We start from the raw sequence: 27,609 nt of genomic DNA on the forward strand, positions 1-27,609 counted from the left end.
TATGCTTAATGAAATCAAAAGGAAGTCAGAGGACTCAAAAACGCAGAAAGTGGTTTGATGCAGGACCCAGACCAAGCCAACAAGTGCTCATTGAGTGTCTACTAAGCCAGGTGCTGGGGATTCAAAAGCTAGATAAGGACTCTCGCCAGCCCTCGGGTGAACACAGCAGGGACACAGATCATGAAAGGCCTCGTGAAGGAGGTGGCTCGAGTTGAGCCTTGAATAACCAATCCAAGTGCCAGGATTGTGGCACGCTGGACAGAAAGCCAGCCTTGGAGCCAGACTGACTGGGTGGCTTTTAGGATGGATAGCTTTGTAGAGGGTCTGGAATCACCGAATCTCAGGAACAGAATTTGTTCCCAAAGGTGCTTTGAAACTATTGCCGCTTCAGATCAAACAACTCTGCGCCAACTCACTCTGGTCCTAATAGGATAAATAGAATTCCTAGCACTATTTTGACAGTCGGATTTCATGGAGTTTTGTGAGTTTCTTAAAGCTTGGAGAAGCTCGGTGCTTATCTTTCGACTTAAATATACTGAGAAGCAGGCTCATTTTACCCTTCAAATAAGCTCCCATTAAGATCAAGAGGACTACCATTCCCCGAATTAACCTGACTAGTAACCCTGATGACTGTTTCTATTTCTCTTCCTTCCCCTTCTTTCTCCTCCCTTCTCCCCAGGTCGTTCTCACTTTGCCTCTGTCTCTACCTCCTTCCCTCTTCCTCTTCCTTCTGTATCTAATCTGCACCCTCAGATGGGCTGTTGGCACTTCATACAATATCCTTTGAATTTGCTTCTTTGTATTTTCTTTTTTGTTTTTGTTTTATTGTATTTTTATTTATTTGGTTGAACATTTCCCAATTACATTAAAAAATAGTATTTTATTTTTTCCCAATTACATGTGAAGATAGTTTTCAACATTCATTTTTGGAAGATTTTGAGTTCCAAATTTTTCTTCCTCCTTTTCTTCCCCCCTCCCGAAGCCAGCAAGCCATCTGAAATGAGTTATACATTACAATCATGTAAAACGTATTTCCACATTAGTCATGTTGTGAGAGAAGAATCCAAACAGGGGAAAATCACAAGAAGGAAGAAACAAAGAAAAAAATCAATTAAAAAGTGAAACTAGGATGGATGAGTCTGCATTCAGACTCCATAGTTCTTTCTCTGGATGTGGAGAGCATTTTCCATCCTAAGTCTTTTGCAATTGTCTTGGATTATTATTGTATTGCTGAGGTGAACTAAGTCTATCACAATTGATCATCACACAATGTTGCTGTTACTATGTACAATGTTCTCTTGGTTCTGCTCACTTCACTCAGCATCAATTCATGTTCGACTTTCCAGGTTTTTCTGAAATTTGCCTGCTCATCATTTCTTTACAGAACAATAGCATTCTATTACATTCGTATACTACAACTTATTCAGTCATTCCTCAATTGATAGGCATCCCCTCAATTTCCAATTCTTTGGTACCACAAAAAGAACACCTATCACCATTTTTGTACATGTGGGTCCTTTTCCCTTTTTTATGACCTCTTTAGAATATAGACCTAGTAGTGGTATTGCTGGGTCAAAGGGTATGCACAGTTTCATAGTGTTTTGTGCATGGTTCCAAGTTGCTCTCCAGAATGGTTAGGTCACTTCACAACTCTACCAAAAGTGCATAACTGTTCCAAATTTTCCCACATCTTCTTCAACATTTATTAGTTTCCTTTTTTGTCATTTTAGCTAATCTGATAGGTGCGAGGTGGTGCCTCAGAGTAGTTTTAATTTGCATTTCTCTAATAAATAGTGATTAAGAACATTTTTTCACATGGCTGTAAATAACTTTAATTTCTTCATCTGAAAACTTCCTATTTATATCCTTTGACCATTTCTCAATTGGGGAATGACTAGTATTTTTATAAATTTCATTTAGTTCTCCATGTATTTTAAAAATTAGGCCTTTATCAGAAACACTGGCTGTGAAAATTGTTTCCCAGCTTTTTGTTTTCCTTCTAATTTTGGCTGCAATGGTTTTGTTTGTGCAAAAACTTTTTTGCTTCTTTGTATTTCTAAGCTCTCACCCTAGTCCAGAACTTACCACCTTACATGGATTGATCCCCAGCTTCCTCAATGCTCTTCCTGCCTTTACCCTCCCACTCACCCACCAAACCGTCCTCCCCAAAGCTACCAACATTATTTAAACAAGTTCCTTCAACGTCATTTCATCTTCCTACCTCCCTCTTCAGAAGCTCACTGTGTTCTCTCACCAAACATATTAAACATGAACTTGGTGTAGGAGTCATACATTCTCGGAGCTTCCTTGCTCATGTCTATGTGACTAGCCTCATGTCTTATTTTTCCTCTACCCAGAAAGCCACGTTCTCTTCCTGACAAATCTCTCACCTTGAAAACCCGTTTTTGACATGACTGATGTGCAAACATGTTTTGCATAACTTTATCTGTATAATGGGCGTCGTATTTTTTGCCTTCTTGATTGGGATGGAAGGAAGGAGAGAAATTAGAAATGTAGAAAAAAGGGAAAACCTGTTCCCACCCTCCTCTGAAGCATCTGCAATTGATCCTTCCTCCCCGCCCCAGACTCTGTTAACTGTGTCCACTCACTCCTCTAGTCTGTGTCCTCTTGGTCTTTATGAATCCACTTTGGAATCAATATTAAGTTTGTAGTTCATTGGATAGAGATTTGGCCTTAGAGTCAAAAACACCTGGACTCAGGTTCCATCTCCAGCACTGGAAACTTATCCTCCCATTGCGGCAAACTCTGGAAGACTGTAAGGTACAGTCATGTTGCTCATCTGCATTGGTGAAGGGAGTGTTGAATTTCCTACACTGATTAAATCTCAGGTCTGGGCAGCAACAGAACTGATCATGATAATAACTTAGTGGAGGATACATTTGTTCCAGACTTCATCGCAAGTTGTTTTCTCAAAGTGTTTGTTTTCCCGTCATTTCATGTGTCTTGTAGGGCTGAATCTGGGTCTTCCAGTTGGAGCATGCCTTCACAGTATAGGGCAGTGGCCTCTAACCCAGGAGGCACAGTCGGAGTTGTTGTCTTGTGGGACATTTTACTTCTTTAATATGGTTTATAGAATATTTAATGGCCTTTCTGTTGAATTTCAAGAAAGAAACCCAGTCGCATCTTTGTGCAGATGGCAAAACTTATCCTCATGTGGGTGTGTGGGTGCTGAGCCCAAAGAGTATCATTTTATTTGCTGGATGGAGTCTTGTAATTTGTTGATACTCGTATCCTCTTCAGTTTGGGGCAGTAAAGCTTCTGCTCACACCTGTTGAGTCTATTTTTGCTTCTTGCTTATGTGGGCACCAGACAGCAGAGGGCGATGTGAGCACAGGTGTGTGTTTACTACCAAAAGGTATCATGGGAAGATCGAGGTCGGTTTTCCTAAGGTGGTCACTCGCAGTTCCACTGAAAATGTTTCTGGTGAAGCACACTGCATTAGCATCACACAGCCCCCATCCTGAGGTACAGCTTTGTAAACAAACTACAAATCAGTGATTCTCTTCCCCAACATTGTACGTGAATATCTACCATGGATCTGGGGTACATGATAAAGGTCTTTAGGTTCTTTCTCATGAACCTTCCTAAGGAGGAAAGTAGTCAATAGTCAATAAACATTTGTTAAGTGCCTACAAGGTGTCCCTGTGCCGATATGCAAATTAATTGTATTTGTGGCCCCATTTTTAACACTGGAGACTCTTTCAAGCATTCTTAGGCCAGTGTGCTCTTCAGGCAGATGACCCTTTAAAAATGATACATGAGGGGCAGCTAGGTGGCGCAGTGGATAGAGCACCAGCCCTGGAGTCAGGAGTACCTGAGTTCAAATCCAACCTCAGACACTTAACACTAAATAGCTTTGTGACTCTGGGCAAGTCACTTAACCCCAATTGCCTCACTAAAAAACAAACAAACAAACAAACTGATGCATGATTCATTTGCTCTTTAGGAGAAGGGCCTGTTAATAGCTTGAGTCCCACATGAGCTTGCATTCACTGAATAATATATTCATGTAATTCATAGAATATATGAATTGAGGGGGCCTCAGAGGCCAACCAGTCTAGCCTAGGTCTGGAAAAAGAAGCGTCTGCATTACCCCCTGCCTCTGCTTAAAGGCCTCCCAAGAGGGTCAGCCCCTTCCTCCTGAGGCAGTCCTGCCTGCTCTTGGACAACGATTAGGAAGCTTGTACCTAAATAGAGCCTAAATAGACCTCTTTGCCACTTCTGTCCATTCCTATTGGTCCTGCCTTCTGGGGCCAAGCAGAAAATGTTTAATTCCTTAACCATAGCAAGTGATTCACAGTATACTTGTTGAATGAATGAATGAATGAATGAATGAATGAGACAAAGACGTTCAGCAGAAAGAACCGGAGTCCTTGACCTCAGGACACCTGAGTTCTCTTCCTAACTCTGATATATGATAGCCGTGTGACCTGGACAGGTCATAGTATTTAGGGCTGGGAAGGACTTTAGCAGTCATAGGGTCATAGGTCTAGAATCCTAAGGAATTCTCTAGGTCCACTCATCCCTTCATCCTACAGAGGAGAAAACAGAAGCCTTGAGAAGTGAGGGATCTGTTCAAGGTCATATAAGTTGGAAGTGACGTCCAGGATTTGAACTCAGGTCTGGGGATTCCCAAGGTTATCACCCTTTATATCATACTATGTTGCCTCCCATCTTTTTATCTCACTCCCTGTCTTCACAGGTGAGGAATGAGGCCCAGGGAAGGCAAGTGACTTCCTCCAGGCCACAACAGATAATAAGCAATTTCTCTGAGCTGCCATTTTGCTCATTTGTAAAATGGGAATGGAGATAATTATGCTACCTACTTGACAGAGTGATCATGAGGAAAGTACTTTGAAAACCTTCCAGTCCTACAGAATCCTGAATCCAGTGAACAAATATTTAATACCTACTGCATGTGAGGTCCATAGTAACATCATAGTAGAGTAGAACACCGTTCTAAATGTGATGTATCAGGCACTGGGCACACAGTACAATGAAGGAAACCCTCCCTACTTGCCTGTTGTTTCCATTCTGATGGTCTAGTAGGAGATATTTGTGTGAATAAACCCTCTGCAGAAGTCATCCTGTGTAGCAGTGTATCCTTGGCCTAGCATGGGCCATTGCTAATGGTCCTAATGGTTTGGAATGGCTCTTCATGAATTGGCATTTGGGCAGGATGCTTGGGCCATCAATATGGTTCTTCTCATGGATTGAAATGCATCCGTGCCTCCCCATCCACATAGATGCTTGTCCATGTTCTCCTGTCAGTGCCCCACAGATGATCCCCTCAATATTCTAGAAAGCTCCTTCAGTTTCTCCTGATATCTCCATGTACCTGCAGAGTATACTCAAAGACAGAGACCCAATATGACTCCTCTTCTGAGAAGTGGCACAGGAGGATTGTTCGAATAATGTGGCATCACGATTACTTTGAACTTTGGGAATTCCACTGGGATTCTAGAATTTTCAGTTCCCCTCTTTGTCTTCTATTGCTTGCTCATATTGTATTGTTATTCCACAGGCTCTTCATAATCTGGTAGAGAATCTACGTAGGTTTCTCTTGAACATAAGGTTAAACTATCATCTGAATATATTTAGAGCATCCACTGAGTCTAACGGTGGTTTCCTGACACAGCCTGGGAAAGCCAAAACTTGGCCCAGGGCCATTTTCCTCCCATAGGTTACAGAAACCTCTCAAGACGAAAATAACCTAGACCCAGAAATGACAGTTTGCACAAAGTAACGGAAAGGAAGGACCCCAGTTATATTCTAGCTTTTCATCATGATTTTGATGAAAAAAATTAATCTGAGTGTGAAGGAAATACGACACTATGGAGTCACTGGTATTCAGTCCATTGATTCTTTTAAAATATGTCGGGGATCTGTTTCCTGGACATGGAAATCATTTCCAAGGAATAACTCAAGCTGAATGTCATACTCAACAGTTAGATATTGTGAGTTAAAAATAGTCCTTCTCCGGTGCCCCTCTCGGGCTCCTGGTGTCAGAAGGAAATCATTATTAAATGCTAGAATTAAATGTGTTGTGCTTATGTGGGGAGCTCATTTACATTTTATGGAATAATTTCATTCGTTCTGTACTGACTGGCTTGCATGCAAATTGAACAGAGTTTCAGTAAGATTTTCAGGTTGTAATTTAATCAGCAATTGACTTAAAAAATCTAAATATAAACCCAGGAAGATGTTGTTGGATGCCAGCATCTGGCTACTCCCTGGGCTGAAATATTCCCCTTTATTCTGGGGGGGGGCAGCATTTCCACTGGCTTGATATCTTTTCCTCTTCTTTGTTGCAAAAAGGTAACTAGGTAAATTTCAAAGAAACACACCAGAGACCATGAGAGTTGGGCTGGGTCCTCTCTCATTTCCCATCTCCTCCCACCAGAACCATCCCAATAATGAGGCACGAATGAAGAAGAACATGGTAGCTATCTGAAAGCATGTAGGGATGTTACACAAAGGGCATCCCACTGCATTACAGCCCTCCAACAACATGTAGCCTTTTGTCAGAAGGGAACAAATCTAAGTCAGGAAAGCTACAGAAGTGTCCCCATCGCAGGTACTGCTGGACCAAGTGTGCAAGACCATCCGCATATGACTAAGAGTCGTCCTTTCCATTCAATCTAGCAATTACTAAGTGCCTGCTTTGTGCAAAACTCTATGTGAGCAGGGGCAGCTGGTGGCACAGTGGACAAAGCACTGGCCCTGGATTCAGGAGGAGCTGAGTTCAAGTCCGACCTTAGCACTTGACACTAGCAGTATGACTCTGGGCAAGTCACTTAACCCTCATTGCCCCACAAAAAAATCCAAAAACAAAAACAACTCTGTGAGCAGCTGAAAACACAGTAATAAATATGACAAGGTCCTTTCCCACAAAGAGATGAACAACAAAGAAAGCCATGGGGACCCCCTTTCCAGATCCTTTTTGGATGGCTTTAATGCCACCCTCAGTCCTTCAGGGTCATCACTCATTGGGAGACTAATTTGGTAATAGGGCCCAAGGGAGATCGGAGACGGTCAAGATGGTCAGGGTACCACTGCAGTCATCCAGGGCTTATGTATTGGGAGTCAAAGCAAGAGAGATTTCTATATCTATTTTTGGGAGGGGACAGATGGGCGATGCAGTATAAAAGGAGGAGCCAGAGAGAATTTGGTGACTCATTAGACATGGGGAGACATGGGAAAGAAGGACTCCAAAATGTGAGCCTTGTGCTTCAGAGTGAATAACTTTTTCCATTGACACATATACATACAGATGTCAGGAAGAGAAGCCCCTTGTAAGAATAAAGACTCACTTTACTAATAACCATCCTTCCAATGTCATTTATAGTTGATGCCCAGTAGAGAAAATAATTCAGTTCAACCATCATTTATTATACACCCAAGTTGTTCAAGGCACTGCGAACTCCCCCTATGCCTCCCTCCCTGGAGAAAAATCCAATTGAATGTGAGTGCCTTCAAGGCAGAGACCATCTGGCTTTTGTCTTGGACCTTTAGCACTGGGTTTCAGAGTGGGGAGGGAAGCCAAGATGGATTTCATTTTAAATATTGCACATTTGGGTCATAAAGGGATATGCAAGTGAAAATGCCCACTGCAGTTGGGAGCTTGGGGACAAGTTCAGGGCCATCTGTGAAACTGTGATAATTGTGACCTGTATGTTGGTAAGTTCAGCCTGGGAAAGCAGAGAGAGATGGGCAGGGATCCAAGGTCTGAGCCTTGGGGAATGCCCTTAATTAGGGAGAAGGGAGAGGATGAGGAAGCCAAAAGGGAAGGAGAATGTAGGAGAACTGTAGTAGGGTATCATGATAGAGAGTGCTGGAGGAGAGGATTTCCAGCAATATATCTGGTGTTATACACTTGGAGTCTCAACCTGTGCTAGTCACTGGCATGCCTTCATTCTTGTCTGTGTTTTCTGTAAGTTCATGAAGCTCACAATCAGCATGCTAGAGGCCTTCTTCAATTCTTCCTGACATCTCCAGATACCAGTGACAGAGAACTTGGGACAGAAATCTTTTGGGAGGGGGAGACAAAGGACCAGGACCTCTTGAATATTAACTGTCTACTTTCAAATGAGTCCTTTGTGCCCCTGGAGGTTGGGGCTGGGGGCCAGAGCACAATGTATAAAAATGACAGCCTAGCTGACTGGCCTGAAGGTTGCTGCAGTCAGCTGGGCTTTTTACTTCTCTTTCGCCCTATCAATCGGTCAATCATGGATTGATTGTTTTCATATCTCTTGCCCTGGATATTCCTCTTCTGGTTTTCAGCTTCCCCATTTTAAACTGCACCTGGCGCTGAGAGCTCTAACTGATAAATAAAGGTTCAGGTTGAATATATGAAGGACTAATCTGGTTTGGTTTTTTACTTGTTTTACGACAGTCAGCTGCTGAATATGTGAAATCCCGCCTGCCGGAGGTCCTGAAACAGCATCTGCAGGACTATGAAAAGGACAAAGAGAACAGTGTGCTCTCCTACCAGGCCATCCTGGAGCAGCAGATTCTGTCCATCGACCGAGAGATGCTAGAAAAATTGACCGTCTCCTATGACGAAGCAGGTATGGTTGGTGGCTTCCTTCTTTGCCAGAGGAAGGTGTCTGGGCTGTTGCCAAAGTCTGTGCATTTTAAAAAGGGAGGTGATGAATGGCAAAGACGGGGTTCAGAGCCATAAAGTATATGTGAGGAAATTTTCTTATACAACGTGAAATGTAAGATTTGTCTCTCCATTTCCGAAACAGGTGGTTAAATACCAAATCACTTAAAAAAAAAAAAGAAAAGCTGTTTTGCTAATGGGATTTTCTGGTCTCTTATCTATTATGTGCTCCTATTGATCTAATCTTAAATGTCACTTCTCTAGTTTGCTCTCCTTCCTTGAAAATTTTGATTTAGTCTAGCTGAGAAACCATTTACTCATTCACTAGGCATTTATTAAGCACCCACTGTGTGCAAAGCACGGTGTTATCTTATAGGGTAACTAAGACTAAAATAAAAAAAGCTCTGCCTACTATTAAAGGTATGAGGATTTTATAAACCTTTTTTTCCTTACCATGCGCCATGTAGTAAGCACTCAGTATGTGGTTTTCTCCTCCTTTCTTCCTGAAGGATTATTTGGGGTGCAGGCATTTCTCAGTTTGGGGAAGGCTTTAGAAAGCCAAGGAAATTGCTTAGCTCTAGGCATTGTGGCTGTAGTCCGGTAAGAGCTGGGCCAGAAGAAGATGGGTCCTCAATTTCTAGGTACTGCCTCGTTCCTCACCAGCTGCACGACTGTCAGGGGAGGCACTGAGCCTCCAGAGTTGTTGGTTTCTAAATCTATACAGTGAGAATTAAATAACTGTGAAGCTTAACTCATTTCACATGTATTATATTATGTTAACATAGAATATGTCTTATAACATGTGTGTATATATATATGTGTGTATATCTGTATCCATCTCTGTCTCTCTTTGTTGCTTTCTCTCTCTGTCTCTTTCATTGTTTCCCTTTTTAACTGCCCCTCCCCCCATTAGATTCTAAGTTCCTTGAGGGCAGCGACTGTCTTTTGCCTCTTTTGTATCCTAAGTGCTTAGCACAGTCCTTGGCACATAGTAGGCACTTAATAAATGTTTGATGGAACACTATCTTTGCCCTTCTCACCACCATTCTACATGCACTATGTACCTCAGGTTCGGCCTTAAAATTTGTTTCTTCCATGACAAATAATAAGAATTGCCAGCATTTGTTTACAAAGCACTTACATCTGTTATCTTGTTTGAGCCTCATAACAAACCATCCAAGGCAGGGGGGCATTTTGGGAAGAACTGGTCCACCCATTCAACATTTTCTTCGATTCTCTTGTTAAGAAACACTACTCTAGGACAGCTGGGGCGGGGGGGGGGGCAGTATATAAAGCATCAGCCCTGGATTCAGGAGGACCTGAGTTCAAATGTGGCCTCAGACATTTGACACTTACTAGCTGTGTGACCCTGGGCAAGTCACTTAACCCTTATTGCCCTGCAAAAAAAAAAGAAAAAAGAAACCCTATTCCATGCTCGTTGAAGGACATAATTTCAATAAATTGAAAAGAAGTAAATTAGAAAGATTTGTAATCTAGTCAGGAATGATTTTTTCTATTAGTATACAATGTATTTGAGTCAGGTGGCAAGAGAGAGGCCCTTTAGATAAAATATTTCCAACAACCAGCGGGAATACCGTTAGACTTTAAACCCTGTGATACGTAGGTAGCTCAGATGCTTCTCACTGCCTTAGTTCTGTGCATATTTTCCATTTTACTCTTTCATCCTCCTGAATCAACTTTCTGAATTTTAGGAAAGTATCCCAGTCTCTAGAGGGGCCGATCCATCATTAATGCCCATCCTCTGATTAATCCTCCTGAATGACTTAATGGAGATCTCTACCATCTGTGGCCCCCTTAAGCCAACCACCAGAAACCACTGAGTGAGGAACAATTCCCGAGGAATTGTCTAACGTGTTGGCACAGAATACTGGATAGCAAATGCTTGGTTTTCCATCCTCTCAACCATTCCCTCTTTTTCCTTTCCCTACCCCCTCTATTCTCTCTCCCATCTTCTCCTGTGCTGTTGTGTATACACATATCCACAGGCACGCTCCCCTCTGCAGAATCTTAGGGTGCTAATAATAATAACTAACATTTGCGTGATCCTTGGGGGTTTGTAACCTGCTTTGCACATATCACTTCATTTGATCTTCACAACAGCCCTGAGAGGCAGGCGCTACTTCAGCTTCATTTGGCAGATGAGGGAGCTGAGGCTTGAGTGATTAAGGGACTTGCTAAGAAGTGTTGGAGGTAGCATTTGAACCCAAGTCTTACTGACTCAAAGTCTAGCCCATAACACCTAGCCAGTTAACTGCCTGGAAAGGGACTTTGCTGGTCCTCTAGTTCAGTCCTCTCATTGTATAAGTGAGAATGAAGAAGACCCAGAAGGCACACACAGCTGTTAAGGGATGTAGCCAAGAGAGCCTGGGATTTCTGAATTCGGAAGAACTGAGTTTGAATCCTTCCTCAGACATTTTCTATATGTGTGACCCTGGCCACATCACTTAAGCTCTCTCTACCTTAATTCCTCATCTGTAAAATGGAGATTGTAATAGTGCATATCAGATGAGATAATCAAACGAGATATTTATAAAACACTTTGCAAACCTTATAGTTCCATATAAATACTAGCTGCTGCTATCATCACCACCACCACCACCATCACCCCCACCCACCATCACCACTGCCACCATCACCCCCACCAATTCAATTAACTTCAAGAAACATCCACTAGACGTCCTCTCTGGGCCTGTTTAGGACCAGGGATGCAGTCAGGACAAGTCAAAGCAGTCCCTGGCCTCATGGAGTTTACAGTCTGCTCAGAAGGGGGTAGAGGCCTAGAACACAGACATGGATGGGTTAAAACTTTCTTTATCTGGATCACCACTGAAAACAGACCCCTCCCCCTTCAAGGAGTGTCCCTTGTGGGGCAGGAGGTGTACAACATGTTCACAGATAAGCTGGTTTCTTAATATCTGGAACAATGCTTCTGAGTCACCAAAATACTTGTCACAACCACTGTGGCCCAGAGCTCTATTCTTTACCCAGAGGAGAACCTCCAGCCCTTCATTCGTGCCTTCTTTACCCCCAATCTTAATCAAGACAGTGTTGTAGTTTTCAAAATTAGATCATAAATAGCCAATTAGAATGGAGCTGAAAACAAAGGCCGAGATAGAAACCGCACAAGGGGACAGACACAACACTGCAGCCTGGGGCCATTATTGCAAGGGAAGATCACCCCTGTGCTCTTCCCAGGTGACCCGAGAGCATCCCTGGAGGACAGAACAGTGGTGGCCATTTGTAAAGAGGACCCACCCCTGGGGTCTGGACCAGCACACTCTGTTCCAGAAAAAGATGTAAAAGGCCTGGGGAAAGATTGTCACCCCACAGGGTGAAAACAGAAAAAGCTTGGTAGCCTGGCATGCTGGAAAGGACAGGAGCCTGGGAGGTGGAGAGCCTGGGCTGTTGGCCATGCTCCGGCTCTAGGCAGCTCTGTGACCTGGCACCCGACTTCTCTGGGACCAAGCTTCCCCATCTCCTGCTAGCTCCAGATCCCATGCTTGTAGACTTCAAATATCTGGAAAGCTTGACTCTATCCAGAACGACTCGTTCTTCTGAGGATTCTGTATAGTGGGGCACTGTTTTGGGTGGGTGCAACATACGTGTGCATATATACACAGCGCTATAATTGTATATGCAGGTGTATGAATATACGTGTATGCATATGTGTGTATATACACATGCGCTATAATTGTATATGCAGGTGTATGAATATACGTGTATGCATATGTGTGTATATACACATGCGCTATATTTGTATATGCAGGTGTCTGTACATTAGTGTATGCATATGTGTGCATGTGTGTATATACACACACTTGTCGCAGCATCCGTGACCTAGAGTTATTGTTGTTTACTTGAAGGAATATATACACTTCAAAGAACGAAAAGGCTCAGAAATGGACTTTTCATGATTTGTCAGATATGTTGGCATTCTTTTCTTACATATTTGCATTCTTTCAATAAAAGTACAGTGAAGATTCACTCCTTAACACATACCTCCCACCTCTCAAAGTAGTGGCCTGTCGTGTGGAAGGGGCATCCCTTGTCCAACGTGGCCAGTGTGGTGATTTACTTGGTTTTCCCATACTCCTCCATTAAAAAGTACTCTCTGGGTATAGGAGGTGGAGCGAGGGTGGAATCACTGGGAAGTGATAGGGATGTTTTTAAAAGACTATTAGCAAAACATTTTAAAAACTGTACCCTGAAATATAAAAATGCAAATGGGCACACATCCCATGTGGGTCCCTGTTTATACGTCCAGAGAACTTTACAAGTCCTCCCCAGGTATCTGCATTTCCTTATCTTCCTGAAGGAAGGAGACTACTCAACTCTGCTCGCATCTCACATCTCTATGCAGATATTTTCAGTCTTACATTTTTTGGTGGTGCGGGCCGGGTTCTGAAAGACTGTGACTCATGCTATGTTTTGGGAGAAAAAAAGCTTTTCCAAGCTGTCTGTCTTTTGTGAATCTCTTTTTAGTTTGGGGAGATTCCCACATTCACATATCCCAATGCACGGCAAAATCTAAGTCTGTACTCTTGGGACTATTTGATGGACGGGTGGCGATCACTTTCAAATTGTGACAGAAACTCAGGCTCCATAGACAGGGCTTAGGGAAGAGACCTCTCCAAAGAAGTCACGTACATATAAACACACGCACTTTTAGACATATACATGCATATATACATACATGCATATAAAAATCCATGTGTGTGTGATGCATGCAAACACACAGATACACACACATACACACTAAGCAAGAAACCTATAAATGACCTCCATAAGGGAGAGTGTCATTGTCCCAGAGAGGAAACTCATAATGATTTGGGGCAGAGAACCATTATTGCTCCACTCCCCTGATCCAATCTCCATGTTCTCCTGAAAAAGAGGATGGGCCATGACCTCTGGGGTCCTTTATTCAGCAGAATTCCCATTCTAAGGGAAGACACAACATAAAAGGGAAGTGGAAGGGGAGAAGGGCTCCTGGGGAGGAGTCAGGAGTGAATCTGGGCATCTCATGAAAAGGGGGACTCCCTGAAGAGGAGGGGGCCACAGAGGAGAGGCGTCACCAGGGTGGGGAGGCCAGAGCATTCAGGCATCCATTTGAGAAGAGTCCATTACTGCCCATAGGCATTTCTAAAAGAGAGGAGGGAGAGAGGGAGGGAAGAAAGGAAGGGAGAGAGAGAGGAGGGAGAGAGGGAAGGAGGGAACAAAGGAAAGAAGGGAGGGAGGAAGAAAGAAAGGGAGGGGAGGAGGGAGGGAAGGAAGGAAAGGAGAGAGGGAGGGAGGGAGGAGAGAGGGAAGGAGGGAACAAAGGAAGGAAGGGAGGGAGGAAGAAAGGAAGGGAGGAGAGAGGGAAGGAGGGAACAAAGGAAGGGAGGGAAGAAGGAAGGAAAGGAGGGAGGGAAGGAAGGAGAGAGGGAAGAAAGGAAGGGAGAGAGAGAGGAGGGGGGAGGGAAGGAGAGGGAAGAAGGGAGGGAGGAAGGAAGAAGGAGGAAAGAGGGAAGGCAGGCAGGCCGGCCGGCAGGCATCTTTTATCAGTTCCCACATCACACTATGCAGGATTCTCCCCCCAGCTCTCAGTGTTGAAGACCTCTGGGCCACAGCTGTGTGCAGTTAAGATCCCACCAAGGCTGTGCTGTGCATTCTGCCTAAAGAACATTTAAAAGGGGAAACAGTCGCCATCAGCGGTTCAGAAAGTGATTACCAGAGGATTCTCTGCTGTTGGGTTTTTTGGACGGTTCTAAAAAGCCACCTTAATTGTGCTATGAGAGGCCCTGGAGAGCTCCTGACTCCAGAAAGAAGCCACGTTGCCATCAAGAAGGGGAAAAAATGACAACTTCCAGAAACTGAGCCTAACAAAGGTCTTGTGAATTATTTAGGCTCCTCTTCAGTTTTTAGGCAACATAAAAAATGCATTAAAAGGCTCCTTGCAGGAGGGCCTCTGTTCAAACGAGGGGCGGGGCAGGATTTCTCTACCATGTCCGAAGCGAATGAGGCTGCCCATAGGTATTTTGGAGGTGTGTCTGTAAACGCCCTCCCATCTCAGCCATCACGGATTCCTCTTTCCATTTGCAAAAGTTTTTTCATATTCATGTAATCAAATTTATTATTGCCATAAATAGGAACACATTTTGCAAAATAATAATATGTGATTTGGGGATTTTAGATATTGAAATAAAAAATGTTCTAGACGTACTAAAAAAAGTCAGTTCAAATGCTACATAAGGGTTTCTTTTTTATGCTATTGCAACTACACTTTGAACTTAATAGTATGGGCTTATCAGAAACATGTATCAGACAAAAAAGAGAGAGAGGTCAAAGACAAGGGACTACTTGGAAGCTTCCTATATACTATACCAGGAATGTTTTTGAGAAAAGAATGGTGGGGCATTGGATAAGGCAAGCCCCAAATCACATCACCAAAAAACGAAATGGAGATTATTTTAACAGAGAGGAAACGACTCCATCCTGGTAAGAGACTCATTCCTCAATCTACTGTCATTGTTCAGTGAGACCATGACTACCAGGCAAGACATGAGTTTGCCCCTTCTCTGGAGTGAAGGAGAGAGGTTGGGAAAGAGGCCTAGTGGAAGAGGGCTTCCCTGGGCATGGTGAGCTCTTTTCACAATCACACCCATTCAAAAGCATTGGGTCTGACCATCCACTGGGGAAAAAGAATTCTCTTTCCCTTAAAAGAGAATCCCTCTGGTGCATTTTTTTTCCCCTGTGAACAAAGATAAGGTTTGAAATAAAAATGTGTACAGCAGTGTGCTGGAAATCAAGAGCCAATGCTCAGCTCCATCATTAGGAGGTGGCAGCCCAGCAATTAAACCATGCAAGTGGGAGGTGATGGGGGTCTCCATCTCATCAAGTTGCCATTGTTTTCCACAAGGGAAGTAAATGTTGCTACCTGCTTCGTGAAACAGCCTTTGATTACTCAGATGGAATGAAATGTATCCACTCAAGAGAAAACCATGGCAGCAGATGTTCACCCTTCCTTTTAGATGCCCAGGGACAGGCCCGAGGTATCATCTCCACCTCTTTGTCCCACAGGACAGAAAAATTCTATGGTTCCCCAATGCTTGCCATCCCTTTGAATGAGGTCTGAGTTCAGATGAGACCTGCGGTCTATGAAAAAATAGATGCACTCACTCCAAATCACCGCCGATACCTCCCAATAACATGAAACTGCATGGGGGCCACAAAGGGATGTTCTTCTGGGTAGAAAGCAAATGCATCTGGGACCCAATAGTCTGGAATAAACTGCATCTGGGTGGTTCCATGTCCTCTGGAGACAGCATGCAGTGTAACCTTGGGGAGCGAGTAGCCCTTGGAAATGCCATCTGCTTGATCACCCACCAAAAGACACCATTTGTGCGGCCCCTTTGGGCACATGAGATCATTCAGCCCTTTTGACTGTTGTTGGAAATTCACTTGATGTCATCAATGGGTTCTTATCCAAAGGACATGTGCTCAGGCAGGATTGATGGAGAATTTTCCCTGTGTGTGCCGTTCCCTGCACATAAGCTTGCTCCTGGGGCTTTGCTATAAATCTGAGGGAACTTTAAACCAATCATCCAGAAGTCGCTAAGGCAGTTTGTCACCGGGAGAGCCCAAGGTGGAGTGGCGGACAGACAGGAGCAGGAAGTTGGCCGTTTTATGAGCCAGCTCCCTGAAAGTCCCCTCGCACCCCACCTCCACACCTTTGGGCACCACCTCCTGGATTGTTGTCAATAAGTCCATACGGTCAGCTAGCATTTAAGAGCGGGCACTGTCCTAGCCACATGGGACACTGAGATGAAAGGGAAACAGTTCTCAAGGACTGCCTTCACAGGAGAGTATATTGGAGGCAAGGGGTACACTTATGGATACATACAAAAATATATACAACTTATGGTGGCAGCAAGGTAGTGCAGTGGATAAAGCACCGGCCCTGGATTCAGGAGGACCTGAGTTCAAATCCGACCTCAGACACTTGCCACTTGCCACTTGCTAGCTGTGTGACCCTGGACAAGTCACTTAACCCACATTGCCCTGCCCCGCTCCCCCAAAAAAAGATAGGGAAAAATATATACAACTTAACTGCAAGGGAATTAGGTAGGAAAGGCAGACACTGACGGTTTTGGAGATCTCTAAAGGCTTCTCACAGAAGGTAGTCCTGCTGCCCAATCCTGGAGGAAACAATTCTGGGAAGCAGCAGCAGGAGGACATGCCAAGCAAGGGGGCCCAGCCCCCGCAAAGACCCTTTACTCCTCACCCAGGGGCCGGAGTCAGGCCATACATCTGTTGGCTTGGGAAGTTTTTAATGTTCCGATGTGCCTTGTTACAAAGATATTCTAAACAAATTGATAAGAAACTCCATTTATGAGAGAGAGAACCTAGAACTCTTTGGGGAAGTAAGGCATGCTTTGTTTTCCCTTCATCTTTCTCTTATCCTCGACATGAGGTCCCAATAGGACATCACCTTGGATCATAGGGTTTAGAACTGGGAAGGGACTCCATGGGTATAATCCAGTCCCACTTGTTTTACAGAAGAGGAAGCTGAGGACATTAAAGTTACTTGACGTTTTTGTAGGGAATAGCAGGGCCAGGATTTGAACCTTGGTTCTAGGCAGTACCAAATCTACAATGGGCTAAAACCAAAAGAAAATTAATCTATATTTTTATGAACTGTGAGTTTAGGAGTAAATAAATACAGAAGCAGGTCAATAGGGGAAGGCCCCTATGACAATGAATGTGCAAAAATTTGGAGGTGGGAAACTGCAGCCGTCTTAAGGAATTGGCTGAGAACCTTATAAAGAGCGCTATGGTGAAATGTAGTTTGTGAAACACAGCTGCTTTTCTATATTCATATAATAGCTGGGCCTCTTGTTCTGAGACTTCTCGCTTTGGACCTCCTGGCTGGCTGGTCCTGTGTGGCCCCTTTGGTCATCAGCCTGGAGCTAATACAACATCTTCTGTTGTCAGACCAGATAAGTGTCACCCATACCATAGCAAAAGCATTTAATTAAGACATAGCAGGGGCCACTTAAGATGGTTTTTTAAAAGCACATCTATGGGGGGCAGCTAGGTGGCACAGTGGATAAAGCACCGGCCCTGGATTCAGGAGCACCTGAGTTCAAATCTGGCCTCAGACACTTGACACTTACTAGCTGTGTGACCCTGGGCAAGTCACTTAACCCTCATTGCCCTGCAAAAAACAAAACAAAACAAAAAAACCCATCTAAACTCTTTGCCTTACTGTGACACGTCTGTGGTTTGTCAGACCCTTATGGACCACCCGATAAGGTTTGCCCCTTAGCCAGGAATCCCCAAGTAGCCAACCCTAGGCACTTCATCCCTTTTTGGAGGGAGGCCCATGGATCTTTGGGGATCTCCTGATCTTGTTTTAGGCTACCCTGCTTATCTTAGTGAGGAATGTGGACCTCCTTCAGACTGCTTTTTGTGTTTTAGAGACCCCTGGAAACATTTCAGGTGTCCTGTGTGTCACAGGGACCCAGAGAAGTTTGCTCTTAGGACAGTTGGATATTTACCAGAAGGTGAAGACATGACTCCCACACAATCCCAGGTCCCGGCTCCCCAAGAGAAGTGTCCCATGTTCTATCTGGAAGTTCTGGAGGGACTGGACTTTTCCTCCTATAGGGCGAGGCTTAATTTCCTTTTTTTCTCTTCTTGACTGTCTTTGGATTGGAGATTTCTTTGTTCAGGCTTCTCAGGGTTGTGAAGGCCTTTGCAAATGCCGGGGTAGGCAGGAGCTCCAGCAAACATCTGGGGAGAATGAGATTGCTGTGTAAACGCAGCTCATGCCCCGCTGACACCCCTCTTGGGAAAGGACGCCTAGTCATTCATCTTCCACTCTGCTGCTGCTTGCTCCCCCCACTTCCCTGCCCCCTGGCACCTCAAGGATCATTCCTGGGTATCCTGCCTCCCTTGTTATGAGCCTTTGTGAAAATGCCATTGATAGGTGTTTGCATGACCTTGTACCAGCCTAAGTCCCCGTGGTGGGGGGAAGGAAAAGATTCCTTGGTTGTCTTGGTAGTGTCCTTCTGGCCCTTGAAATTCAGTGGTGGTTCTGTGGTTTTTCAGCTGTGTCCGGCTCTTCCTGACCCCATTTGGGATTTTCTTGGCAGAGATACCGAATTCACCCTCGGGCTCTTGTGGCTTCTGCTGGTCCTGTGCCCTGGACTCCTTTTATGGCTCTCTGCCCCATCCTGTTTGTGTCCAGCTAGCTCTGTGGGTAGGTGTCCCTTAAGGATAAGGGGCCTGAGTTCCTCCCCTCCATCTGGCTTCCTCCACTTCTCCCAAGAGTGTATGTTTGAAATAATACATCCTTCCCAAAACAAAACGGAAGTCACCAGGTTATGGCCAGGACCCCGAGAGGCCCTCCCCTTTCCCTTGCCTTCCATTTAAAACCCTGGGATAAATCATCACACTGTATGCTTTTATTCTTTAATGAACATGGAAATTGAACATTTTTTACAATTCATGTAAAAACAATTTTTAACATTCATTTTTAAAAATTTGGAGTTCCAAATTCTCTGCTTCCTTCCTCCCTCTCATTGAGAAGGCAAATGATTTGACATAGGTTATGCATCGGCAGTCATATAAAACATATTTCCATATTTGTCATATTGTGAAAAAAAACCTCAGACACACCCCCTCTGCAATAAAGACACCTAGAAAAATAAAGTAAAAAAAAAGTACATGTTGATCTGCTTTTAAACATTCCATCACTTCTTTCTCTGGAGGTAGAGAACATTTTTCATCATGAGTCCTTTGGAATTATCTTGGATAATAATTGTATTGATGAAAATAGCTAAGTCATTCACAGTTGACCATTCTTACAATATTGCTGTTACTGTGTACAATGTTTTCCTGGTTCTACTTATTTCACTTTGCATCAGTCCATGTAAGTCTTTCCAGTCTTTTTCTTTTCTTTTCTTTTCTTTTCTTTTCTTTTCTTTTCTTTTCTTTTCTTTTCTTTTCTTTTCTTTTCTTTTCTTTTCTTTTCTTTTTTTTGGTGAGGCAATTTGGGTTAAGTGACTTGCCCAGGGTCACATAGCGAGTAAGTGTTAAGTGTCTGAGGCTGGATTTGAACTCAGGTCCTCCTGACTCAAGGGCCGGTGCTCTATCCAATTCGCCACCTAGCTGCCCCCCAGGCTTTTTCAAAAGCATCTTTCTTGTTTTTTCTTATAGCATGGTAGCATTCCATCACACTCATATACCACAACTTATTCAGTCACTCCTCAGTTGTTGGGTATCCCCTCAGTTTCCAATTCTTTGCCACCACAAAGAGAGCTGCTGGTTGTTGTTTTTTTTACATATAGATCCTCCCCCCACCTTTTAAAAATTCTATTTGAGATACAGACCTCATAGTGATTTTTTTCAGTTAATAGTATTTTATCTTTTCCCAATTACATGTAAAGATAGTTTTCAAAATTTATTTTTGTAAGAGTTTGAGTTTCAAATTTTTTCCCTCTTTCTGTTCACTCTCCCCTCCCGAAGCCAGCAGGTAATCTGATATAGGTTATACAGTACAATCATGTTAAACACATTTTCACATTAGTCATGTTCTGAAAGAAAATTCAGAAGAAAAGGGAAAAACCACACCTGATAGTGATATCGGTGGGTCAAAGGGTATTCACAGTTTTATAGCACTTTGGGCGTAGTTCAAAATTACTCTCTTGAAAGGCTGGATCAGTTCACAACTCCACCAACATCATTAGTGTTCCAATTTTCCCACATCCCCTCCAACATTTATCATTTTCCTTTTCTATCATATTAGCCAATCTAATAAGGGTGAGGCGATACCTCAGAGTTGTTTTAATTTGTATTTCACTAATAAATAGTGTTTTAGAGCATTTTTTCCCTATGACTATAGATACATAGCTTGGATGACTTTGTCTTAAAACTGCCTGCTCATATCTTTTGACCATTTATCCATTGGGGAATGACTTGTGTTCTTATAAATTTCACTCATTTATCTATATATTTGAGAAAGGACATATTTATTAGAGAAACCTGCCGTTAAGATATTTCCCCCAGTTTTTTGCTTTTCTTCTAATCTTGGCTACATTGATTTTGTTTGTGCAAATACTTTTTAAATTTGATGTAATAAAAAGTATCCACTTTCTATCCTGCAGTACTCTCTATCTATCTCGTTTGGTTGGAAATGGAAACATTAAGCCTGCTGTCCAGGTCCCAGTGGGCCAGGCCAGCAGATGGGCCAGGGTTGGGCAGAGGAGGGAGTACGTTTAGGTCTCAGCAGTCTTGTCCAGCCCCCTTCCCCTGCACACAGTGGCTCCTCTGTTTCCATGGCTGGACCTGGTGAACATGACCTTTGGCATATTAGAAAAAGAGCCACATTTGGAGTCAGACGATGTGATGTCCTGTACTGGCCTTGCTACGTACATGTTGGGCGTTGTACCTTGAAGTCTCAGTTTCCCCATCTGTAAAATGAAAAACTCCATGGATTAGAAGATTTCTGATGCCTTCTCAAGTCTGTGCTGAGACCATCGCCCTCCTGCCTCAGCCTGCCTGTCTGTTATAAATGGGGTCAGACTTCTTGTGAATTATAACAGGAACAGGACGAATGCCAGGGAAATACGGGACTGGAGGGAGAGTTAGGCAGGGCCACCAGATGGAGGGTTGGGGCAGAGATGGGAGGGGGGAAGACAAGGTGCCAGGGCATGAAAACAAGGTCAGGTTTGTTTCCTGTAGAGATTAATACATGAGGAAATGGGCCCAACCTGAATGTCAGACAGGCCAGTGGGGAAGGTTTTACCCTGTGCACGTAGTAGGGATAGAAGAAGTGCTTGTTGATTGATGGGGTTGGAGATCCCTGGCGTCTGTCCAATGAGGCTGGGGTGGGGAGGATGGCGCAGAGGCTCAGGGAGAGGTCCAGGGTCCTGAGGTCTAGGGATAGAGAATGCAGTTTCTGGTGCTGAGGCAGGACCCCACGCCTTGGAGTAGCAGTGTCAGAGGAGAGACCCATAGGTGGCCTTGGAATCAGAGGATCGTAGACTTGGAGCTGTACAGGACATCGGATGTCCATCAGTTTACAAGCGGAGGGGGTGCTGAACTTTACTGAGGTGAAGCATCTTTTTACTAGGTGGGGCTAAGTGGCTCCCGGGCTAGAGCAGGCCTGAGTCAGGAAGTCCCATGTTCTAATCCTGCCTCAGAAATCTCAGAGCTTGGTAAGCACTCTATGACTCTCAGCCTTAGTTTCCTCCTATGCCCCTGGTCTCACCCAGGCAGTAAGTACAAAGCCACAATTAGAACCCAGGGTCTCCCTGACTCTTTGTCTATTGGAGTTTGCTGATCGACACAGTCTGACATCCCTGGGTCTGGCAGCAATGGCAGAGGGTCAGCTCAAGGCCCCAACATACATTTCTCTAAGTGTTCCTATCCAGATCTCTCCCTTCCCCTGCCCCCCCCCCAACCCGAGCTAAGATCCACCTTCCCAGGCCACCCAAGCCCACCTGCCTAATGTGGGGCTCATGTGTAGCTCTCTCAGATATTGCTCCCGCCCCCCCCAGTGCCTGACGGCCTGCTTGCCCCCCAGTGCCTGATGAAGGCCGGGGTCAGAGGGATTCAGAGACTACTGGGCTCCAACTTCCACACCCCCCGACTCCCGACTTTGGAGACTTTGGATACCAGGAACTTCCTGAGTGATCTGATGGAGCTTTCTTCTCTTGAGCCACTTAAGTCTCCAGGAGAGTTTCCATACCTTTTTAAGGAAAAACTAGCCTGGTTGCAGTAGGAGGGGAAATTGAAGGGGGGGAGGGGGAACCCCTACTTCCCCTGAGGCCCAGCCCCGGGGAGGCTCTGCTCTTACTCAACAGCCCGGGTTGGCATTCCAGGAAACCTTAAGCACCATGCAGACGTCAGCTAGCTTTGTTCCCTGCTGCCCTGCGTCCTGAGCCACAATGAGCTGTCCCCCGGCCCCCTGCACGTAAGCAGACGGGATCATGCCTCTCTCCTGATGCAAAGCACCCACATCTTTTTCTCTGTAACAAACCCTGCTGGTCTCCCGTTTTCTGCAGATCTTTTCCCTCGGGCCTCCCTCCCCATTTCATCTGACACTCTCTTGGTACTGATATGATCACACAGCCTTGAAGGCTGAGTTTGCCACAAGCTGTAAAAAGCAAAAAGTGACATCTCCATGCATGCCTAGAGTTGTAAAAATACAACAGGGAATTCCATACTCTTTCAAGGGGTTTCTCTAAAAAGGTGAACTATTCTTTCTTTCTAGGTTATCTCTGTTTTCTCTTGGCATCTTTGTGTCATAGTGAATAGAACAGTAAAAGAAGGAAGGAAAAGAATAAGCATTTATATAGCACCTACTGAATGCCAGGCACTCTACTAAGCATTCTTTTTACAAATATTTGCTCACTTGAACCTCACAACATTCCTACAAGGTAAGGGCTATTATCACCATCCCCATTTACAGCTGAGCAAACTGAGGCAAATAGAGGAGAAATGACCTCCCCAGCTCACACAGCCAATGAGTGTTTGAGGCTGGATTTGAGCTCAGGTCTTCCTGATTCCAGGCCCAGAGCTCTGTACACTATGGTACCCCCCTAACAGCAGACCTAGAGTAAGGAAGACCTGTTTCATTCATTTACTGGCTAAGTGACCTCAGGCCAGTCACTTAAATTTTCTGGGCCTCATTTTCCTCATCTATGAAATGGGAATCATGATAACACCTGCCTCACAGGGCAGGGCCATAATGATGACGATAATAACAGTAATAAACGTATTATTACATCAGGCGAGATCATGTGCATGGACCACATCACCCTAGTGCTTTTGTTTATAAATGCACTTTCCCTGTAAAATCTCTGTTGATATCACCGTCTCTTTCTCTTTTAGTCTTTCTCCCTTTCCCCTCTCTTTCCCTCCTTTTCTCTCTTTCCCCAGTTGCTTATTACTTGTATTTATCATGCAGAGTTTTATTTATTCATTTTAAAAGTCTCCAGGTAGAATGTTTTCTATTTCTCCAAATGTAAAAAAACCACCCCAGGGATTGTGGGTGCTTTCTATTTCTTTGTTCCTTAGTCATATTTTCCCAGTTGGTATGTAAGAAGTTTGCCTCCTTCTGCCTCACTGGCTTGTGGTTGTCCCATCTGGGCATGAGAGACCCAAGAAAAGGAGAGAAAGCCACGATAGAGACAAGTGGATGGGTCTGGGTCCAACCCCAGCTCTGCAGGTGGCTTAACGTGTGATGGCCTCAGAGCTCGCTTCCATCGACAAACTTGAGCACCTGCCCAGGTCATGCAGTCCGCCCATTAAGCTCCTGCTAGGTGTCAGGCACTATGCTATGCTATATTCACCAGGTCTGTATATATACACATGTGTGTGCACATGCTATGTCCTCTCCAAAAATGAAGACTCCTGGAGAGAGGGGATTGTTTCATCTTTAGTATGTATAGACCAGGTGAAATGAGGCTTCAATGTAGGCTGTGGTCAAGTTTGACCCCAGTGGTAATAGGGAGCCACTGCAGTTTATTGGGCTGGGGAGTGATGCACATCCCGGAGTGATGCACCTGTTTCCTGTATACCAGGATGTGACTGGCAGATAGTCTGAGCGGCCTGAAGAGAAAGGTTAGATCTGATCATTTCATCCCTTTTGGCTAATAATAATTATAACTGTCTTATAGATTATGCTTTACTTGGTTATCACACCCTGTAAGGTAGGTGCTATTATTATCCCTATTTTAAAGATGAAGAAACTGAGGCAGGCAGCGATGAAGTGACTTGCCTGGGTGCCCTGGTTGGTGACTGAGGTGAGATTCAGAGTCCACTGCTCTCCAGAGCTGCCTATAGGTTAGAGGCAGACTGGGCTCCTCCGTCTAGCCGGGACAGCCCCCTCACTAAATCCGTTACAGGCATATTCAAGTGTGCAGACAAATGTGCCTGTTAATTTTGCCTTTCTCCCTCTGGCCCTCTGAAGGCTAGGGTGCCCCTGATTCCAGCAGGTCCTTCGGGCTGCCTGGGCCCCCTTGCCAGCCATGCCCCGTGGGGAATCAGCATTCCGGAGCCACCAAAGGAAACATGCTTGTCTAAAGATAGCTCCACGTGGAGACGGCGTGAGCCAGGCTCAAACCGCACTACAGGAGCTTTAGACAAATGAGCGAGGTCGAACGGGACAGATGTAGCCAAATCCCTTTTAAATCCAGAAATCCCCGGCTCGCCTGCTCACAGCCACCGGGTGAATTTTTTAAAGTGTATTTTGAAGCTTCGTTCAGTCCAGTCTCATCCTCTGCATGTTCCCCACCTGGAGCATTTTAGGGGTACTTTGTGGGACCATATGTCCTGTCCCCTGGTGCTGGGCGCTCAAGTCTCACGTCACACCTGTGCTTACCTGGCCTTCGTTTACCTGCATTTCTTCATCTACAGCCAAAGACAGAAACACTGTGCTGGAATACTCTTTGCTTTCATTTCGAAGCAAGTTGCTTTAACTTTTTGGGCCTGGGTGGGTAGGACTAGGGGACCTCAAAGGTCACTTCCAGCCTGGGCCTGCAAGAAGAGGCACCTGGGCTTCAGTTGGAGGAAGCTCAAAGGGTAGAGATGCCCGTTGGAGGCTGGCCTTACCTAGCCTGTGCCTACCCACATGCTCCCCAGGCCCTGTCCTACCTAGCATAGCTGTCATATCCGCTGATGGCCCAATGGCCATGGCCAGGCCTACGTCACACGTGCATCAGAAGGTGACAGAAATATGGTGCTGGAGGAAGGATGTTGGGCCTGGCCTTCCATGTACTCAGCAAGAACAATGCATGTGATCTTGGACAAGGCCTCCATATCTTCATCTGCAAAATGTGGAGGGGAGGAACTGAATGTAAAATAAAGTTGAATAATAAGAAGAAATGATATGGGGGCGGGTCTAACAAGCTCTAAGGTCCTTTGTGGATCAAAATCTGTGGTCCTATGTCTCTGTTCATCGCCTCCAGTGAGGTGCTGTTCCTATAACAAAATAGTCCCTCTTAGCATTCCCCAGGTAAATCTCTGCTCTTTCCCCGCTGTGTTTCTCAACGCCTCACACCTAGAGATTCCAGCGTTGACACAGTCTTGGGAGGAATAGGCACCTCAAAGAACTTTGGCAATAATGTTGTTAAATCATGGGATGCGCAATAACTACTGGTATTATTTCAAGAACCATCCCAGAGTGTATCTGTGCCTCTCACAGAGTTGAATAAAACCTTATTTAGGAAAATGTAAGGGAAAACTGCCCAGCTACCAGAGCAGACCCAGGTAGAATGAGGGAGCCCAAATTCAGCTCTGGAAGGGCTGTTGGAGTCCATCAGAGTGGAGCAAGAAGCCCAGGAGTCAGGAGCAGAGCAGAACCCAGAATGACCGAGTGAACAGGACTGGCCTGGGCCGTTCCTTTCAATGCAGTGTCCAGGAGGAGCTGGTTAATCAAAGGGATGGGCTCGGGGGCAGAAGGGTCTTCCAGGGTGAGGAAGCTGCCGGGACATGGGGACAGAGGAATCCTCTCTCTACCACTTAATTAAGTTGAATATGTTCAAAGCACCGTCCTAGGCGCTGGGCCTACCCAGACAAAACAAGATCGCCCCTGCACAAGAGAAGCTCACCTCCTTTCTGGCAGTACAGCTTGTACACACACACACATACATTCTAAACACCAGAAGTCATACAAAGTCATATTGAGAGGGAGAGCCTGCTTGCTATCTCTGATGGGGAAGGGAAAGTGCTCTGGTAGCTGGGGATTTCAGGGCTCTGGAAGCAGGTGTCTGACATCAGGCTCACCTTGGCTTTCCAAAAACCTCTCTGAGCTCAATCCTTTCCTTCCCAGGTGCTTCGGCACTATATCCGACCCTCTTATCTCATGGTCAGTGTTCCCTCCCTTTGCTGGTCCTCTCAGCTTAAAAGATCAGTGAGTGAGAGGCTTTGAGCTGGAGGAGATGTCACCAGATTACTCTCACCTGTGGCTCCAAGAAGCTGTAGCCTGTGCAGCAGCCACACCCTGGGAAAACCATTTAGGTAGATGAGCTAAACCAGGTGGAGGATAACTGACAGGCCTCAGACTTGTCAGTGAGGTGGGGGGGGGCTACACCAAGCATGCGACCACCTGGTAGAATGGGCAGATGAGAGCAAGTTGTTCCAATGGCCAAGAAGGTGCTGAAGCAGGAGCTCTGGAGTGCTTAGAGCTTGGTCAGTCATGGAAGATGTCAAAGCCATCTATTGCATCCTGGGCCATCACCAGTCATCTTGACTCTGTCCTGCTGCTGAACTTCACTGACTCTGGAAGAGAGTGAGGCTGACAACTTTGTACGGCTCTGCCTCGCTTAAATCCGATTCATGCTCAAGTCAAGATACCACCTATATCATTGGTCTTCTTTGGAAACTAAGGACAAACAACTCTGATCCTGGGAGCTCCAGCTGACCCTGGGGGTTACATGCCCATAACTATCACTATCACCATCACCACCACCACCATGCCCATAACCATAACTGTCACCGTCACCACCACCACCATGCCCATAACCATAACTGTCACCGTCACCATCACCACCACCACCACCACCACCACCACCACCATGCCCATAACCATAACTGTCACAGTCACCATCACCACCACCACCACCACCACCACCACCACCATGCCCATAACCATAACTGTCACCATCACCACCACTATCTTTAACGGCTATACACCAAGAGATGGTGAGCTTCTCCTGAGGCCCTGGGAAACAGGCAGGCAGTTTTGGTCCAAGCTCTGCCTGGGGTACTTTGTAAGTAAGCTTCCTTCATATTCACTTGCTGTGTGGCCCTCGATCTTGCCCCTTTTGGCCTCAGTTTCCTCTTCTGTAAAATGGGGATGTTAATAGCATCTGCTTCACAGAGTTGTCTGAGGATCAAATGAGATGCTCTGTGTGAGGTGCTTTGCTACCATGATCATTGTTATTATTATTCACTTGGATTCCTGGGAGAAG

The 27,609-nt window shown here is 45.0% G+C and overlaps 1 protein-coding gene across 2 annotated transcripts in view; it reads left to right on the forward strand.

The window, feature by feature from the left end:
• PPM1L (protein phosphatase, Mg2+/Mn2+ dependent 1L) overlaps positions 1-27,609 on the forward strand; it is a 304,414-nt gene that overhangs the window by 217,517 nt on the left and 59,288 nt on the right. For both annotated transcript variants that reach the window (XM_043991937.1, XM_043991938.1), the window contains exon 3: positions 8,417-8,591. In XM_043991937.1, the coding sequence (XP_043847872.1) occupies positions 8,417-8,591 (175 nt within the window). The remainder of the gene's footprint in view (positions 1-8,416; positions 8,592-27,609) is intronic.

The sequence above is a fragment of the Dromiciops gliroides genome, chromosome 3, assembly GCF_019393635.1.
Source record: "Dromiciops gliroides isolate mDroGli1 chromosome 3, mDroGli1.pri, whole genome shotgun sequence".
In the NCBI taxonomy this organism is placed as follows: domain Eukaryota; kingdom Metazoa; phylum Chordata; class Mammalia; order Microbiotheria; family Microbiotheriidae; genus Dromiciops; species Dromiciops gliroides.